At 45.0% G+C, this 18194-nt stretch overlaps 3 protein-coding genes and 2 long non-coding RNA genes across 7 annotated transcripts in view; 2 read left to right on the top strand and 3 right to left on the bottom strand.

The window, feature by feature from the left end:
• The first annotated feature begins 95 nt into the window (after positions 1–95).
• Positions 96–10345, top strand: usp44 (ubiquitin specific peptidase 44). Of its 2 annotated transcripts, XR_016113651.1 has the most exons (8): positions 96–222; positions 899–962; positions 1659–3180; positions 3246–3447; positions 4434–4542; positions 5595–5812; positions 6589–6809; positions 6887–10345. XR_016113651.1 is itself a non-coding variant. In XM_088988554.1 (7 exons), the coding sequence occupies exons 3-7, from the start codon at positions 1765–1767 to the stop codon at positions 6717–6719; spliced, it is 2076 nt and encodes a 691-aa protein (XP_088844680.1). In that variant the 5' UTR covers positions 96–222; positions 899–962; positions 1659–1764; the 3' UTR covers positions 6720–10345. The 2 variants fall into 2 exon arrangements, 1 of the variants encoding a protein (XP_088844680.1); XM_088988554.1 differs by having other exon boundaries at positions 6589–10345.
• The window catches only part of LOC148881838 (uncharacterized), a 25342-nt gene continuing 16221 nt past the window's right edge, over positions 9074–18194 (bottom strand). The window contains exon 2 of the long non-coding RNA XR_016113654.1: positions 9074–9825. This is a non-coding gene — a long non-coding RNA (uncharacterized LOC148881838). The remainder of the gene's footprint in view (positions 9826–18194) is intronic.
• On the bottom strand, positions 10496–15148 carry LOC148881841 (methionine aminopeptidase 2-like). Its single transcript, XM_088988578.1, has 11 exons — positions 14952–15148; positions 14229–14318; positions 14103–14156; positions 13133–13235; positions 12902–13063; positions 12652–12833; positions 12480–12574; positions 12308–12404; positions 12102–12205; positions 11902–12017; positions 10496–10965 (listed from the first exon to the last, which is right to left on the bottom strand). The coding sequence occupies exons 1-11, from the start codon at positions 15109–15111 to the stop codon at positions 10713–10715; spliced, it is 1416 nt and encodes a 471-aa protein (XP_088844704.1). The 5' UTR covers positions 15112–15148; the 3' UTR covers positions 10496–10712.
• The window catches only part of LOC148881840 (uncharacterized), an 8435-nt gene continuing 3379 nt past the window's right edge, over positions 13139–18194 (top strand). Inside the window, exons 1-4 of the long non-coding RNA XR_016113653.1 lie at positions 13139–13279; positions 14173–14338; positions 14563–14648; positions 15088–15148. This is a non-coding gene — a long non-coding RNA (uncharacterized LOC148881840). The remainder of the gene's footprint in view (positions 13280–14172; positions 14339–14562; positions 14649–15087; positions 15149–18194) is intronic.
• The window catches only part of vezt (vezatin, adherens junctions transmembrane protein), a 10856-nt gene continuing 7825 nt past the window's right edge, over positions 15164–18194 (bottom strand). Inside the window, exons 8-12 of one of the 2 annotated variants that reach the window (XM_088988551.1) lie at positions 17808–18172; positions 17549–17742; positions 17372–17481; positions 17104–17311; positions 15164–17034 (exon numbers count right to left, since the gene is read on the bottom strand). In XM_088988551.1, coding sequence (XP_088844677.1) covers positions 16625–17034; positions 17104–17311; positions 17372–17481; positions 17549–17742; positions 17808–18172 — 1287 coding nt within the window. In that variant the 3' untranslated portion in view covers positions 15164–16624. The remainder of the gene's footprint in view (positions 17035–17103; positions 17312–17371; positions 17482–17548; positions 17743–17807; positions 18173–18194) is intronic. The other variant, XM_088988552.1, reaches the window with a different exon arrangement.

Genomic DNA, 18194 nt, shown 5'->3' with positions numbered 1-18194 from the left:
GGTCATTTTGTGACTGTAAGTGTTATCCGGATCTATTTGGATTGATGACTGTTCCACCCAAACAAAAGTAAATATAGCTACGTTAAATTTAAAGTGTCGGAAATGGCGAGTTCTCGTGTCCCCCGTTGCCCTCAACCACGCGACAGCTGCTGCCAAGATGGCGACCCTCGGTGGTGTAATAAAAGCGCAGTTGTGAATATCGTCGAGTACAAGAGAAGCGCGGTATGTTTCCTTTCAGACGTTATCCTGACACGTTCGCCGACTAACCCGGCTCCGGTTCGTAGGAATGCGGTTAATGTTAGGCCCAGGTCGACACTATTTATCGGCATGAAGCGACAGCTAGCCAGGCTTAAGTTAGCCTAGCATGATCGCTCGGCTTTGACATAATGTGACAAACTGTGACAACCACGTGGAGGTCAACATTCTTCTGGTGTATGACACGGTTCGACGTCATTGTCTTTTCACTAATTTATAATGCCTTTTATTCTTGATTTGGGGGTTTGTTCACTAGTGTGTCAGTCGAGTCGCATGGGATGTTTAGTTGTCCTGTATTTTACGCACAGTTCTTATTTTGTATCCGACTGACAGACCGAATTTGTATTATATTGAAAAGAAAAACGCCATTTTGTATCGTCGTGGGTGCCAAGTTGTTGAATGGCCTCCACCCCAACTTCGTTGCAGTTTTCCAACGTGTTGCCGCTCGTTAGCCTGAGTCAAGACGAGATACGTTTGTAGTGTGGCCATGATTAGTTATTAGTTAGTATGATTAGTTATTATTCCACTTTTGTTGTTTTGTGTCCATGTTAGGGTTGTGTATGAGTTGGAGCACACCCCCGATTGGTGGTGCAAGTGGACAAACAACCATTAATTCTCATGTCTTTTTTTCCAGAGTCCCCAGCGGTGGTACACGAAGAACGTATGAGATCGACACAAAGACGTAGCTGAGATTCGGGCCCAGAACTGTGAGGCACATGCACCGTTTCTCCACCGCGCGACTAATGAAAGCTAATCCAATCTAAATACAGTGAGACCTCAACTTACAAACACCTTATCTTACAAACTTTTCGTCTTAAGAACCTCTAATTGATGAAAATTCAACCTTATAATAAGCACTATTTTCATAATACACACCCACCACGGCTGGCGGAGTGATCTTCGGCGGAAGCACATGACCGAACAGCGCTCCAGCCGGCGCTACTTTGCACACCCCCTCTCATTGAATGCACACGTCGATCGCGCTTTTTGCTGATAATTTTACTATGATGGGACGGAAAAAAAACCCACAATGCAGTGTATTTCTTTCATTACAATACAATAGCACATTTATTATACATAGAATAAGGTATGTTGTGTGTAGTTTTGAGGCTTATTTAGTTAAAACTATATTTTATGAAAACCCGGGAACGGATTATTCCCGTTTTAATGGTTTCCTATGGATTTTTTTTTTTTTGAGATACACTTTTCGCCTTACACACTCTGTCGGGGAACCAATTAAGTTCGTAAGTTGAGGTCTCACTGTACTTGGTTGATTGGCAAATCGTTATCTAATTGGTTTGAGAGGATGAGTCATTGATTAGATGCTGGCGATTCTTAGTTCGTGGACAGTTTCTCCCAAGGACGTCTTGTAAAGGTGTTTCCCCGTCCCGTCGCCCCCGTAGGCATCAAGATGCCCTTGGAAGGTGGCCCTTTCCCGTCGCCGGGGTGATATGAAGCCAGCGTGACACGGTTCAAGGGAGGGAGGGAAGCGGCGCAACGCCCTCCGCCATGGACCGTTGCAAGCACGTGGGACGTCTGCGGCTGGCGCCGGACCACTCCATCCTCAACCCGCAAAAGTGGCACTGCGTGGACTGCAACACCAGCGAGTCCATCTGGGCCTGCCTGGGCTGTGCCCACGTAGCGTGCGGCCGCTACATCGAGGAGCACGCCCTGCAGCACTTCAAGCAGCAGCGCCACCCGCTGGCGATGGAGATCAATGAACTCTACGTCTTCTGCTACCTGTGCGACGACTACGTCCTAAACGACAACGCCACGGGCGATCTCAAGCTCCTCCGCAGCACCCTCGGCGCCATTCAGAGCCAAAGCTACGAGGTCACCACCCGCAGCGGACGCAGGCTGCGCTCGTCCGCCGACGCCCCCTCGCCTTGCGGCGCCAGCGAGCTGCAGCTGCGCGACGAGGACCGCATGTTTACCGCCCTGTGGCACCGCCGACGGGCGCTAGCGGGCCGCGTCTTCCGCTTTTGGTTCGGCTTGACGGACCGCGGCCGGGCCAGGCGGGAGGAGGAGAGTCGGCGCCTCGTGGAGGAGCGGCGCAAACAGGCGGCCAGGGAGCGACGGCGGACGCTCAAGAGGCAACTGCAGGAGCGGCTGGAGAATGCGCCGCAGAGGAAGAGCCTGCGCTTGCGTCGGAGGTCTTCGGCCGCCGCCAAAACGCCGGCGAAGCCCAAATCGTCGTCGCGAGCTCCCGTCGCGGCGAGGGCCAAGAAAACCGCCAAAAAGACGCCATCCAAAGCCAAACCCCAGCGTCGCCCGCCTACCGCCGGCCGACGCAAAACCTCGCTCAAGCTCAAGCCGGCATCCGAGGAGAGCGGCTCGCCCTTCAAGCGCCGCCCGACCGTCACCCCGGGTGTCACGGGCCTGCGTAACCTAGGCAACACCTGCTACATGAACTCCATCCTGCAGGTCCTGAGCCACCTGCACGTCTTCAGGGAGTGCTTCCTGCGCCTGGACCTCACGCGGGCCCTGGAGCTGCTGGCGTCGGCCGTGCGCGGCCGGCTGGCGGCCGAGCCCGCGGCTCGCAGGACGGAGGCGGGCCTGAGCGGCGGCGCCTCCTCCCGGGGCGGCAGCATGGAGCTGATCCAATCCAAGGAGCCCAGCTCCGAGCACATCTCCCTGTGCCACGAGCTGCACACCCTCTTCCGGGTCATGTGGTCGGGCAAGTGGGCGTTGGTGTCGCCCTTCGCCATGCTGCACTCGGTGTGGCAGCTCATCCCGGCGTTCCGCGGCTACGCCCAGCAAGACGCGCAGGAGTTCCTCTGCGAGCTACTGGATAAGGTGCAACGGGAACTGGAGAGCACGGGGGCGCGAGCGCCCGGCGTCGACGTGCCGCAAGCGCAAAAACGCCTCATCAAGCGGGTGCTCGGCGTGGTCAATACCATCTTTCACGGGCAGCTTCTCAGCCAGGTGAGCCTGCAAAAGCCCCCGTAAATCCAACCCTCTCCTGCTCACCGTTTTTTCCCACCCGGCAGGTGACGTGCGTGGCCTGCCGGCGCCGCTCCGACACGGTGGAGCCCTTCTGGGATCTGTCGTTGGAGTTCCCCGAGCGCTACCACAGCAACGGCAACCGCGAGCCTGCCGCGCAGGCCCCCTGTCACCTCACCGAAATGTTGGCCAAATTCACCGAAACCGAAGCGCTGGAGGGCAACATCTACGCCTGCGACCACTGTAACTGTGCGTAAGACTATCCGATATTTTTTTTTAATCTGGACATTTTATGTCACCGGTGTCAAAGTCAAGGCCCGCGGGCCAAATCTGGTCCGCCACATCATTTTATTCGGCCCGCGAGAGCAAATCAAGCACGTCCGAACCAACATTTCAAATTGTCCCATGTAAAGCACAATAAAAGTCATTATTTTTCATACCATATTTGAAAACTAGTTCTCTCGAATCGCTATTCGTTAATATTCACACATTTAGACACCTTTTATTAATATAATAATACTACATTTAATTTATAAGCGCCTTTCAAAACTCTCAGTGACTGTAAAGTGACCTTGAGAGTTTTGAAAGATGCTTCTAAACGAAATGTATTGTTACAGTATCTATTAGCTAGCTTTCTATCTATTTGAGTTACTTCCGAGGCACAAAATGGCGACCTCCAGTGGCCACCTCCGCTTCCACAGGCTGATAAATTCCTTATATGGAGCTTGGACTCCCTCTTCTGTCGGCTTTTTGGGTGCAACACGGTTCTCAGACCAAACATGTACAGCAAAATCCATTGACGTTGATGAAGGACTGCTACAATGTGTCTTTTTTCAGTCAGGGGGCGGTCCTTTCGTGACGTCACGTACGGACACGTCACCAACTCAAAAACAAGACTTCCGGAATATTCAGAGCGAGTCTTAAAACGTAAAATAGAGCTATATGCGGTGGAATCTTATGAAAATACGCCCAGTAGAAGTCATTTGAAGACATTTTACGAATTATGGACGCAACTGGTCCGGAGACGTCGGTTGTCCTTCAACTACTTTCTTTGAAAACTGGACGCACATTATGAAATGTAACAATTAATAACTCATTCACTGCAATCCCTGAATTTTTTTCGCGAATTGAAAAATGTGTTTACAATTAAAAGAACAATAAAACCATAAACAAATAAGACATTTTGACCACGTTGACGCTTTCTTCTTCTTCTTCTTCTTCTTCTCGGTCACCAGCGATGCGAAGGCGCTCTTCATCCAAAGCCGTCCTCCTCACCGAAGCACAAAAACAGCTGATGGTTCACAAGCTGCCTCAAGTGCTGCGACTGCACCTCAAACGCTTCAGGTAGGACCACACCGACTTTTTAAGATCCTTGATCAAAAAGGCACCTTATGTGAAAATGATCCACTGTTGAATAGGACGCTTCATGTCACAAAGAGGGTGCAGAAAGTGCTCAAGAATGAATGACTCTCTGGGTCTTTGTGCGGTCATATCATTGATTTATTTTTATTTTATTTTTTTTACTTTGTTACTTCCGGGTTGAGTGAACGCTAGCGCGTGTGGCTGCCGCTGCTCACCCGCATAAAAAAATATGTGACTGTAAAGTGTCCTTGAGAGTTTTGAAAGGCAGCTTATAAATGACATGTATTATTATTATTATTACTATTACTCTCACTATTATTATTACTACTACTATTACTAATACAGTGAGACCTCAATTTACAAACTTAATTGGTTCCCCGACAGAGTGTGTACGGCGAAAAGTGTGTATCTCAAAAATAAATTTCCCATAGGAAACCATTAAAATGGGAATAATCCGTTCCCGGGTTTCCATAAAATATACTTTTCAACTAAATAAGCCTTAAAACTACACACAACATACCTTATTCTATGTATAATAAATGCGCTATTGTATTGTAATGAAAGAAATACACTACATTGTATTATAAAGTCACTTTATTTACATTTGTGATGGTCATTTATGACTTGATGGAATGGCGTTGAAGGTCAAAGGGAATTGCTGTTTGGAAAGAGAGGCGCATCACATGACGACTGTAGTTAAAGAAATAAACTGTGCTGTCAAATAAAGTTTTATTGACCTTTTTGATGGTCGTTGATGGCTTATGGAAGGAGAGTCACCTTCCATAAGGACTGTTGTGCTGTTCGGTCGTGTGCTTCCGCCGAAGATCACTCCGCCAGCCGTGGTGGGTGTGTATTATGAAAATAGTGCTTATTATAAGGTTTAATTTTCATAAATTTGACGTTTGTAAGTTAAGGTGTTTGGTGTTTGTAAGTTGAGGTCTCACTGTACTATTACTACAACAATTACTACTACTATTACTACTACTATTTCTACTACTATTATTATTACTATTTCTATTATGTGTGATCCTCAGGTGGTCAGGTCGCAACCACCGGGAGAAGATCGGCGTCCACGTGAACTTTGACCAGGTCCTCAACATGACGCCATACTGCAGCGGCGAGCCGTCGTCCGCGCCGGAATCGCCGCGCGCCGCCAAACGCTTCCTCTACGAGCTGTCCGCCGTGGTGATGCATCACGGCAAAGGCTTTGGTTCGGGACACTACACCGCCTATTGCTATAACTCGGCGGGAGGTGAGCTTTGATTATTTTTATTTTTTTTGAAAGCAGAAATTAGGAACGACAAAGGCAAAGCTGCGAAGCAGAACCTTTTGATCCAAACGGTGCTGTATTTTTTTTATTTTATTTTTATTTTTTTGTCCTGGCTAATATCAGTGTCTGAAACGCATGACAAAAAGTTAGCGGACACCCGCGCAGACAACTCTGAAAAGTTGCCTGCCCAGCCATAAAGTTGCCTGCCCCATTTTTCACAACTTGTAACACTAAGACGACTAATCGCGAAAAAAAAAAAAAACATTTTTGCAAAGTATAACATATATTTTTTTTTAAATTAAGGAAGTACCGAGCACAAATGCTCCCTTGCTTAATTTATGGTAAACAGCCCTTTCTGAAGATTTTGCCCCAGTTGTCGTTTGTCGTCACGGTGCACAATGCAATGTTTGCGTTGTCTGCTCAAAGCCACGTGGATTCCTCATCCTAGGCGCTTTTCAAAACGAACGTTCGTTTGGCAATTTGCATCGTCGGCACGGCAGCCAATCAGAAGCCCGTTTCGTGTTTCGGACTATACCGTGACTGTAAAGTGTACTTGAAAGTTTTGAAAGGCGCTTAGCAAGAGGAGTTTACTTGTAGCTTTTGCTTTTTTTTTCTTGGAAAAAGTTGTCGGCCACCCGGGCCAAAACATTTTGAAAGTTGTACGCCAGATGTAAAAGTTGTACACCCCGGGGCCCTCCGGGCAGACGTTATTTCAAACGCAGCTAATAAATATGACACGCAAATTCTCTCCCGGGCAGGTTTCTGGGTCCACTGCAACGACTCCAAGATGAACGTATGCGCCGCAGATGAGGTTTGCCGAGCGCAAGCTTACATCCTTTTCTACACGCAGAAGCTCACTCAGGACAAAGACGTGCAACCCGCCGTCTAGGCGCCCACGTCACTCGCAAAGGACTTTTTTTTTTTTTTTTCTGCAGTGGCCATGTAACTTCAATGTGCCGTTCTACGTTTCATCCGTGATGTGAGATGATGGCACCCGAAGGCAATTTGATGTGGATTGTCCAGGTTGGGAGTCTTGCTAACTCCATTTTGTTTTAGTTTGTTTGTATGTATGCAGGTAGGCGTTGGCAGGACGGGAAAGCGTCACTTTTTTGTCTCGTGTGCAGGATCACGGCAGGTAACTTTTGTTCCATCCCTGACATATGACCTTAAGTGCCCCCCCCCCCCTTTTTTTTTAATTTTTTTAATGGAGAGCTATTTTTATAGGCCAAATTATTGACTCTGCACCACCTGCATTTTTTTTGTGCCGGGTTTGAATGTGAATTGTATGGAAGATGATTAGGGCCGCTGAAGAAAAATAAAAGGTTGGCAAAATTCTGACTTTTTTTTCCTCAGAATTCTGAGAATAAAGTCAGAATTCTGACTTTAAAACGAGAATTCTGACTTTTTTATCGAAATTATTACGTTATTCTCAGATTGACTTTAAAACGAGAATTCAGAATTTATTCTCAGAATTCTGACTTCATGCTCAGATTGACTTTAAAGTGTGAATTCTGAATTTATTCTCAGAAATATGACTTTATTCTCAGATTGACTTATTATTAATACTTTAGATTCACTTTAAACCGAGAATTCTGACTTTATTCTCAGATTGACTTTAAAATGAGAGTTCTGACTTTATTCTCAGAATTCTGACTTTATTCTCAGAATTATGACTTTATTCTCAGATTGACTTTAAAATGAGAATTCTGACTTTATTCTCAGAATTATGACTTTGATTGTAAAGTGACCTTGAGAGTTTTGAAAGGCGCTTAGAAATGAAATGTATTATTATTATTCTCAGATTGACTTTAAAGTATGAATTCTGAATTTATTCTCGGAATTCTGACTTCAAAATGAGAATTCTGACTTTATTCTCAGAATTCTGACTTTATTCTCAGATTTACTTTAAAACGAGAATTCAGAATTTATTCTCAGAATTCTGACTTCATGCTCAGATTGACTTTAAAGTGTGAATTCTGAATTTATTATCGGAATTCCGACTTCAAAATGAGAATTCTGACTTTATTCTCAGAATTATGACTTTATTCTCAGATTGACTTTAAAATGAGAATTCTGACTTTATTCTCAGAATTATGACTTTGATTGTAAAGTGACCTTGAGAGTTTTGAAAGGCGCTTAGAAATGAAATGTATTATTATTATTCTCAGATTGACTTTAAAGTATGAATTCTGAATTTATTCTCGGAATTCTGACTTCAAAATGAGAATTCTGACTTTATTCTCAGAATTCTGACTTTATTCTCAGATTTACTTTAAAACGAGAATTCAGAATTTATTCTCAGAATTCTGACTTCATGCTCAGATTGACTTTAAAGTGTGAATTCTGAATTTATTATCGGAATTCCGACTTCAAAATGAGAATTCTGACTTTATTCTCAGAATTATGACTTTATTCTCAGATTGACTTTAAAATGAGAATTCTGACTTTATTCTCAGAATTATGACTTTGATTGTAAAGTGACCTTGAGAGTTTTGAAAGGCGCTTAGAAATGAAATGTATTATTATTATTCTCAGATTGACTTTAAAGTATGAATTCTGAATTTATTCTCGGAATTCTGACTTCAAAATGAGAATTCTGACTTTATTCTCAGAATTCTGACTTTATTCTCAGATTGACTTTAAAACGAGAATTCAGAATGTATTCTCAGAATTCTGACTTCATGCTCAGATTGACTTTAAAGTGTGAATTCTGAATTTATTATCGGAATTGTTACTTTAGATTCACTTTAAACCGAGAATTCTGACTTTACGCTCAGATTGACTTTAAAGTGTGAATTCTGAATTTATTCTCGGAATTCTGACTTTAAAATGAGAATTCTGACTTTATTCTCAGAATTGACTTTATTCTCAGATTGACTTTAAAATGAGAATTCTGACTTTATTCTCAGATTGACTTTAAAGTATGAATTCTGAATTTATTCTCGGAATTCTGACTTCAAAATGAGAATTCTGACTTTATTCTCAGAATTCTGACTTTATTCTCAGATTGACTTTAAAACGAGAATTCAGAATGTATTCTCAGAATTCTGACTTCATGCTCAGATTGACTTTAAAGTGTGAATTCTGAATTTATTATCGGAATTCCGACTTCAAAATGAGAATTCTGACTTTATTCTCAGAATTATGACTTTATTCTCAGATTGACTTTAAAATGAGAATTCTGACTTTATTCTCAGAATTATGACTTTATTCTCAGATTGACTTTAAAATGAGAATTCCGACTTCAAAATGAGAATTCTGACTTTATTCTCAGAATTGACTTTAAAATGAGAATTCTGACTTTATTCTCAGAATTCTGACTTTATTCTCAGAGTGACTTTAAAATGAGAATTCTGACTTTATTCTCAGAATTCTGACTTTATTCTCAGAGTGACTTTAAAATGAGAATTCTGACTTTATTCTCAGAATTCTGACTTTATTCTCAGAGTGACTTTAAAATGAGAATTCTGACTTTATCCTCAGAATTCTGACTTTAAAGTGAGGATTCTGTCTTTAAAATGAGAGAATTCTGACTTTAATGTGACTTTATTCTCAGAATGATTTCAAAGTGAGAATGACTTTGTATCGTAGTTATAACTATAGCTCCGCGAACATCACAAAGGCAGAATTCTGACTTTAAAGTCAGAATTCTCACTGAGAATAAAGTGAGTATCTTGCCAACCTTTTTTTTCTTCAATTGCCCTAATCCTCTTCCGTAGAACTGAATGGAGCAGCACTCCTGAAATTTTATCCCCCACACACACACACACAATGTCAAACGTGTTTCCTCTGAGAGCAGTCAAACATCAGCTCCAACTCCGTTTGTGTTTCGAACTATGCAAATTGTTACCTCACTTGTTCCCCCTTAGAGAAAAATTACCTCAATAAAAAGAGAATATTTTTCCACTTTTCTACGAAAAAAAAATGTTGGCCGGTCAGTTCTTGCACGTGTCTGGAAAATCGAACATAGATGTTCAATTTATGTACAGTGAGACCTCAACTTACGAACTTAATTGGTTCCCAGACAGTGTGTAAGGTGAAAAGTGTGCATCTCAAAAAAAAAATCTCATAGGAAACCATTAAAATGGGAATAATCCGTTCCCGGGTTTCCATAAAATATACTTGTCAACAAAATAAGCCTTAAAACTCCACACAACATACCTTATTCTATGTATAATAAATGTGCTATTGTATTATAATGAAAGAAATACACTGCATTGTATCATAAAGTCACTTTATTTACATTTGTGATGGTCATTTATGGCTTAATGGAATGCCGTCGGAGGTCAAAGGGAATTGCTGTTTGGAAAGAGAGGCGCATTACATGAGGACTGTAATTAAAGAAATAAACTGTGCTGTAAAATAAAGTTTTATTGACCTTTTTGATGGTCGTCGATGACTTATGGAAGGAGATCTAGTCACCTTCCATAAGGACTGTTGCTAACTTAACCTCTGGTGCTGTTCGGTCGTGTGCTTCCGCCGAAGATCACTCCGCCAGCCGTGGTGGGTGTGTATTATGAAAATAGTTCTTATCGTAAGGTTTAATTTTCAGAAATTTGACGTTTGTAAGTAAGATGAAAAGTTTGTAAGTTGAGGTGTTTGTAAGTTGAGGTCTCACTGTATTTATTTTCACTGAGGGGAAAAAAAAAAACACATTCCGGGCAGTTGAAAACGAAAAACGAGGCATTTAATTCCCTGCTGTTAGCGACAGAAGCTAAAAAAAAAAAGTATTGATATGAACCTAACTTAATCACACGCAGGAAGGTACTTGACCTTCCTGCTTGTTTCACCGGGAAAAGAAGTGATAAAAAAAAAAAAAAAAGTCCGAAAGCAAGTCCTCGCCGTTTCATCCGCCCGTGAATTGTGCTGGTGGCGAGTGCGTTCAGTAGTCGTCGCCGCGGCTGACCACTTCCTTGCAGGTTGGCCTGAGCAGGATGGTGTGCTCAAACTGCGCCGTGTAGCAGCCCTTGGTGTCGCACAGCGGCGGGTAAGGATCCAGGATGCCCAGATCGCACAGGTTCTTCAAAGCCATCAGATACTTGCTCTCGCCCAAGCGGTCCAACCAGCGGCGGCAGAATGCCAGCGTGCCAAAGTTCTCGTTGATCACGTTCAGGAGGTGCTTCGCCCGCGGCAGCCTGCCAAAGAAACTAGGTCAGTTTTTTTTTGTTTTTTTTTTTTACACTCTGTCGTTCACAAATAAACACTTTGGGGCGGATAAAAATACTTTGGTTGCAATTTGATAGTTATCGTGCACTCCCATTTATCGTTATATTATTTCAATGCTTGTCGAGAATATAAATTACATTTTCAATTTTTTTCTTCCCCCCGGATCCTTCACAATAAAACAAGTGATTAACTCATCCACTGCCATTCCAGAAAATATGACGTGGAGCGGGGCATCCCCGAATTTGTGAAGGGGGTGCCGATAAAGTGCTCATCAGACCTCTGGCAATGTTTTTTCTTCCCGCGAGGAGGCAGCATTCACCCCCCATTTAATTTATAAAACTTTCAAGGACACTTAACAGACAGTTTTGTGTGGGTGAGCAGCGGCAGCCATTCGCGCCAGCTTTCACTCTAGATAACTCCATATAACTTAGGAATTAACTCTTTCTGATGCCAGCGAAAGCAAAATCAAGCATTTCAAATGCCATGATGATTGCTTCAGTCTGAACCTAAATGATCCAGATTCAGCTGTTGTTAAAGTGCCATACTAATCATTTTATTTTGAAGTGCCTTTTAAAACTGTATTGCATTGTATTTTGGACACCCGCCCCCATTTCAAGGTCAGATTAACTCCAGATCCATATAATTTAGGAATTAACTTTTTCTGATAAAAGAAGAGAGTGTAAAGTTTCTAACGCTGCAAAATATGTTTGTGTAGTCCTAAAACTCAACATTCCGTGGGTCCTGGAATTTGAGTGAAAATGACAAAAACCCTGGCACTGGAGTGGCTACATTTTTTTTTGTGTGTAAATCGTCTGGCAGTAAATGAGTAAAATCAAAGAGCGCATGTAAAGCCACAGATCGTTTCATTCCCGGCGCTAAAAGACATCTAAATTTGTGACGCTGACCTGATGGGCACGTGGCCCACGTCAAAGTTCTTCATGTAGTGCGAGCACTCCATGTCATCGTGAACCACGCCTTTACCCGTACTGCCAAACGTCTCGATGGCGTACACCTCGCCTTCCTAACAGTAGAAAGAAAAATGTGGACACGTCTTAAACAGGAATTAGAGAGAAGAGGGTAAAAAAAAAAAAAAAATCAAGTCAACCTCCATTTTTGTAGCTTCGCCTCCTTTGACAATGGGCACCGTCTTCCCGGCGTGTATCCTGTACTGACCGATGGAATGGCCGTTGAGGTTTCGGATGGGTTTGACTAGGGAAGAAAGAGACACTTAAAATGTTAAAATAGACTGAAGTGAGCGTGCGGAACCCCCTTCCCGACAAATGTCTGGACAGAATTTAACATAAGCGCGACCTTGGTATGTTTTGCCATCCAGCTCCACCTCGTAGGACTCCATCACTTCCTGAATGGCTTCCCCGATATCACACAGACGTACGTCGATTCCGGCGTTCTGGGGGGTGAATCCAATGTGGGGTTTTTTTTTGGGTGTATTCAAAAGACGGCAAAATGTTTACGCGCGGCGTACTTTGATGCCAGTGTTGGTTGCGTCTCTGACGGCTTCCAGTAACTTGTCATACTTTGGGTTGAAAGTGACGGTAAATGCACAGTCAATGATTCGCCCTGCGGACACGGCGGGGGGGCGGGAAAAAAAACATAAAAGCGCCATTGCGTAAACCCGATCCATACGCACCACGTACCGTTGATGTGCGTGCCAAAGTCGATCTTGCACACGTCGTCGTATTGCAGGACGGTAGGGTCGCCGGCGTTGGGAGTGTAGTGAGCGGCGCAGTGGTTAAGCGAACAGCCGGTGGGGAAAGCCAAGCCGGCGTGGAGTTTGTTCTCCTTGATCAACTTGCGGGAGCAATCCTCCAGGCGCTCGCTGACGTGAGGAAGGATGTCATTGATGGAGGCAAGGTTGGTGGAGGGTTGGCCAGGGTGCCGTCTCACCATATTTCAATCATGGTCATTCCAGGTTTGAGGAAGCCTCTGACGTGCTGGCGGACCTGCCTGTGAGCCTCGGCAGCCTGCCTGAAGTCGTTCCAGACCTCTTCGTTGGCTTTGTCCAACACTCTCTTCTCTTCGTTGCTTCTACGCCACGCCGCGCTACGCCTGTCGCGCACGTGAGTTTTAATTTACAAAAAAAAAGACTAATTATCCGAGCCTTGATAGGGTCCTTACCCATCTTGCGAGGTGGGGTATTCACACTCCTGCCCAAGGGGGAAGGTCCCGGAAGGATACAGCTCGCAAATGGGAATCGACGGCGGATCGGTTTGACCTTTGGCTGAAGGGGGCGGAAACAACAAAAACATCACCAAACCCTGGCGGGTGAGTCGCCGCCTTTATTACTTTGAAGGTGTATTAAAGGGCAACCGACGTCACTTTTTTTGTTTTTTAACTGACATCAGAAAAAACGTTTGATAGCATCTAAAATACGCAGTATGATATTTTTAGTCAAATGCAAAATGCAACACCAATAAAAATGATTTAGTGTCCAAAATCAGCAATTGGCCATTTTCAGAAAGTCCCGCCCCCAGTTCGTGACGTCACGCCAAGACGTCTTGCATTGCTGTAGAATAAAAAACAATGGCTTCAGATTCGGATAATATGCTTTCTTGTTCCTCCTCCAGTTATGAATATGATTCAAATAGTTCTGAAGAGGAAAGCATACATGTTTGCAATCGATTAAAGAATTTATTCCATGCCATTTTGCGGCAACATTGGGGGGGAAATGTATCACCAAAAAAGAGGCACAAAATGGCCACCGAGCTGTGAGGAATGAATTAGCCCGTTTCCACAGGCTGATAAATGATTTCCATGGAGCTTGGACTCCCTCTGCTGGCGGCTTTTGGATGTAACACAAGGTTTTCAAAAAAACAGTACAGCAAAATACATTGACTTGATAGAAAGATGCTACAATGCGTCTTTTTTACGTCAGGAGACGGTCTTTTAGTGACGTCACGTACGGACTCGTCACCAGCTCAAAAACAAGACTTCCTGAATGTTCAGCGCGAGTCTTAAAACGTAAAATATAGCTATATGCGGTGGAATCTTATTAAAATACGCCCAGTAGAAGTCATTTGAAGCCATTTTACAAATTATGGACACAACTTGTCCGGAGACGTCGGTTGTCCTTTAAGCGCCAACTTACATCCTTTCTTCTTCTTTTTCTTTTTCTTCTTCTTCCCTGCGCCATCTTCTACATCTGGAAATGTGAGAAGCGTTTGGTGACCGTCGGAATATAACACAAGCCCGATAGAAAACGCAAGCCACCTACCACCTTCCTCGCCCTCTTCTTCCTCTTTGTCCGCCATCACCTGCTTCTCCAGCTCCTTCGTCACCTGGGCGACATTGTCACCCTCCGGACCTGCAACAAGTCACAAACTGGTTTGACAATTCTTTTGTGTGGAAAAACCTGCTTTGTCGGCGAACTGCAATGTGCACAGATTAACACTTGGCCATTTTATTGATTTGAACTACTTTGCTCCAGTAAGGAAGTTTACATAATTGGACGCCTCATTATGAAACTGAAAAACTTCAAAGAAGATTGAAGCCGTGAGATCAATTTCATATTTAGGTGCCTTAAATTTATTTATTTGTCTTTTCCCCAGGAGACGCGTGATTGCACATTGTCCTGAAGTGAATTCCAAAAAGTGATCCTGAGGCCACCCGCATGGCCAGCCGTCCAACTCAATCGGTAAGAGTACTTCCGGCTGAAATTCCACAATAAGCCATGCCCGATTTGAATGTTTCCTAACCCAAATATTACCGAATGCATCCACAATACTCGGAGGATAAAATGATTTATGTGTTTTTGTTACGGTGTTCTGACCCGATTTCAAACATGTATAACAACTCCTACAGTCCGGTAGTTGGTTTTATTTTGAAGACAAACTCCGATTGTTTCCGGGTTTGCACGTTATAAAAATGGCCCCACTGGCGCAGTACCGCCGCCAACAAGTAGCATTTGCTAAGCTAGGCCCTCTCGCGACAGTCTCACCAGCCGCGCTTGACTTGTTCTTCTTTTTCTTTTTCTTCTTTTTCTTCGCGGCCGCCTCCTCCACCGGGTCGCCGTCCTCTCGTTCCGCTGACTCGCCGTTCATCTGGACTTCCCGGACTTGTTTTTGCTCCGTAAGAGTCTCCGTGAGCACCGCCGCCATGATGATGACGGTTCGCTTGCTTGAAGCCGCTGCTAAGGTAAGCAACGAGGCATTGTGGGTACTCGGCAGTAACTTGTTACGTCATTGTGATGCGTTCAGTGAACTTCGTAATTTTGACGATTCGCAACGTTGACCCGCGAGGCGGACCAGGTAGTTGTCGATGGCAAAAATGCACTCTGGGGGCCATTAAATAGAATCGTACAAATGATTAAAGTGCGACGTCGTTAGTTTGTGGCCCTGCCGCGTTTTTACGTTGTGTTTGTAAATCACAAAAAAACTATCCACAACAAAATAAAGAAAGTCTAAGCTCATGTGTTTGATGATAACATTGTAAATAATAACTATAGAGACTTTTGGTTGACCGATCCATGCCAAAGACATAAAAAACAAAAAGAAAATACATTGTGTTCCACAAAAGGGGACCACATTTTCCTGCTGAATGAGTAAACATGAAAAAACATTGCATTAAAGTGTACAAATACAAAGTGTGTGTAAGGCGAAAAGTTCGTCTTCCAAACATTTATTTCCCATAAGAAACCATTAAAATGAGAATAATTTGTTCTCAGGTCCTCATAAAACATTATTTTCTACTAAATAAGCCTTAAAACTACACAAAATACACCCTATTTTATGTATAACAAATGTGCTATTGTATTGTAATTAAAGAAATAAACTGTACTGTATAATATTCATTTTATTTACCTTTGTGATGGTAATTGTCAATGGCAATTAATCACAAAATTCCAGGTTGCCTCTTGATGATATCCGAGTGAAGTTGCCGTGCTTTCTTGGCGATAATACCCTCACTCACACTGTTCTCTGCTAGCTGCTTTTCATTAATCCAAATCAACATTAGTTTTTCTTTTGCGTCTTCGGCTAACACTAATAATAACACTAGCCTGTGGTGGGGTCTTTTTTTGGTCCAATAATAGCAAAAGTATCCTTGATAACAAACCACATCAGCACTCAAAGAAAGGGGGGTGCCGAAAACTACTCCGCCAGTTACCGTGGCGCTGTGTGGTTTGGTTCGTCCGTCGAAAACTAGTTTGTCTGCCGAGATTATATGCTCACGAATTTAATGTTCATAAATTCCTGAGCTAAAGCGTTTGTAAGCTAAGGTATACGTATTAGGAGGAGGGTGGTGTTGCACGTCATGTGATCCACCAAACCTGTTCTTCAGGGTGCCCCCCCGCAGTCTTTGCAGCCAAAGAAACACGTGCAGCAAACTGCTTAGTGAATAAAAACTAGATGCAGCAAAATATTTTTTTTTAACCGTATTTTATTTCAGTTTGGACAAAGCATCCACCTCACCCGCAAGGCATGGCAGGGTCGAGTGAAGTGAGGAACCGTCAAGATGAATACGCAGGATGGTTAAAATAGCCTTTTTTTTTGAATGGTAGAACCCGACCATATTGCTCAAAAGATGAAAACACACGAGACATTTTTGGCATTGTTTTCCCACCGCGTGTGGAATTGAGTCTCCAAACCATTCGAATGGCTTCGCTCAAGAAAATCAGTGCTCCTCCTGGCTGCTTTCATCTCCAAAAGTCTGCTCCTCCATCTTGCCCAACGAGTGCGATTTCGCCGCCGCCTGAGCGGCCACGGCCGAGCTAAAACCGAACGACTCTGAGCTGTGGATCTCCTTCAGTCTGTCCATGATGGAGACGACGGGAACGCCGGGTTTGGGGAAGCCATCCGGGTTCCCTTCGCCGTCGTACTGATACGACTCGGAGGCGCCGATGACCGATGATCCGGTGACGTCGGCTTCTAAACCGCAGCTGAACTCGGAGGGGTCAGGACTCAGCCGCTGCTCGTTTCCTTCCCGTTCTTCCACTTGGTTTCCTGCCGCCAACTCTGATAGTTTGAGTCGTTCGGGTGCGACCGACGGATTGGTCGCAGGATCGGAACAGCAAATGGAAGCGGCTGCAACGACAGTACATCCAAACTCTCAACGTCAACAAAACGCCTTTCGGAGCCGACCCGGTTCCAGACCTCTGTCGCTGAACAGCATCTGCTTCCTCTTCATCCTCTCGCCCTCGGACGTACGTACGCCGAGCACGGCCTTGAGCTCCGACAACACGCGGCGGGACTCCTCGCGACCGCGTCGACGCCGCTCGCGCTCCTCCGGGGTCGGAACGTCGCGCCAAGAGTCCTTCCCTTTGTCTTCGGAATCTGACTCGGACACGTAGGCTTCGAACTCCTGGCACATTCGAGGTGTCACCGTAGAGTGAACCCCAAGTCCCCTCAAGACGGCGCTCACCAGTTCTTCTGGAACAGGATCTCTGTCCAGGATCAAAGGATAGGACGGAGGTGGAAGACGGTGCATCTCGGTCACGGAGGTTCCACACCGATCCGGACCTTCGACGTTCCCTGCGGAAGGAGCGCGGTTGCGAATGATCTCATCCATCCAAACCTTACCGATGCGACTCTTCCCTACCCGGACATTCGTGGGCCCTCCTCAGCATGCGATCCACCTGCACCACGGTGTCGTCCCAGCATCCGGCGCTGGCCCGCATGTGCGGCTGCATCTGGTTGAGCCTGTCGCTCAGGTCCCGGTAGCCCTCCGGAGTCAGCTCCCCGGGCTCCTTGGACACCATCAACTTCTCCAGGTCGTCCTCCAGGATTATCATCCTGACGGGAGACATTTGGCTCGGTCACCTCGGAGGTTCCCGCTGAGCGCCGGGCGTGCGTCGTACTCGCTCAGCAGGGCCTTCAGGTGCAGCTGAAGACTTCGGATGGACGCGTGAAGGTTGTTGAGATCTCGGCATTTCTCTCGCGCGCCGTCGCCTCGGTCAGAAGCAGATGTTCTGGCTTGCGTCTCCAAGCGGCGATGGAAGTCGTAGCTCCGCCGAACCTCTGCTAAGCAAGCGGCCAATGCGTGATGGAGAGGCTCGGTCACGCCGCCGATGGAGCGGTGCAGTGGGGAAGCAAGAGGCGGCGAGGAATCTTCTTTAGGAACCGGGCCTTCCTTCACTTCCTCCTCCAGTCGGCGAGGCGACATAAGAAGGGCTAATCGGCGGAAGCATTCGGAGTTTTGGCCAACCCAGAGTTGGAACAACATCTGGAACGAGATCAAGTGTTAT

This window comes from Hippocampus bargibanti, linkage group LG22 (genome assembly GCF_051943395.1).
Source record: "Hippocampus bargibanti isolate YZ-2025 linkage group LG22, ASM5194339v1, whole genome shotgun sequence".
Lineage (NCBI taxonomy): Eukaryota > Metazoa > Chordata > Actinopteri > Syngnathiformes > Syngnathidae > Hippocampus > Hippocampus bargibanti.
The sequence above is the reverse complement of the archived record's forward strand: the minus strand, read 5'-3'. Positions and strand labels throughout refer to the sequence as shown.

Bases quoted from the DNA above. Each gene is read 5' to 3' on its own strand.
- usp44 (XM_088988554.1), top strand. From the start codon at position 1,765: ATGGACCGTTGCAAGCACGTGGGACGTCTGCGGCTGGCGCCGGACCAC. The intron at 3,448-4,433 runs GTGCGTAAGACT...CTCGGTCACCAG, and splicing joins CGCCTGCGACCACTGTAACT to CGATGCGAAGGCGCTCTTCA. The intron at 5,813-6,588 runs GTGAGCTTTGAT...TCTCCCGGGCAG, and splicing joins TTGCTATAACTCGGCGGGAG to GTTTCTGGGTCCACTGCAAC.
- LOC148881841 (XM_088988578.1), bottom strand. From the start codon at position 15,111: ATGGCGGCGGTGCTCACGGAGACTCTTACGGAGCAAAAACAAGTCCGG. The intron at 14,319-14,951 runs GTGAGACTGTCG...GACTTGTTGCAG, and splicing joins GAACAAGTCAAGCGCGGCTG to GTCCGGAGGGTGACAATGTC. The intron at 12,834-12,901 runs GTGAGACGGCAC...TCCTCACGTCAG, and splicing joins ATGACCATGATTGAAATATG to CGAGCGCCTGGAGGATTGCT.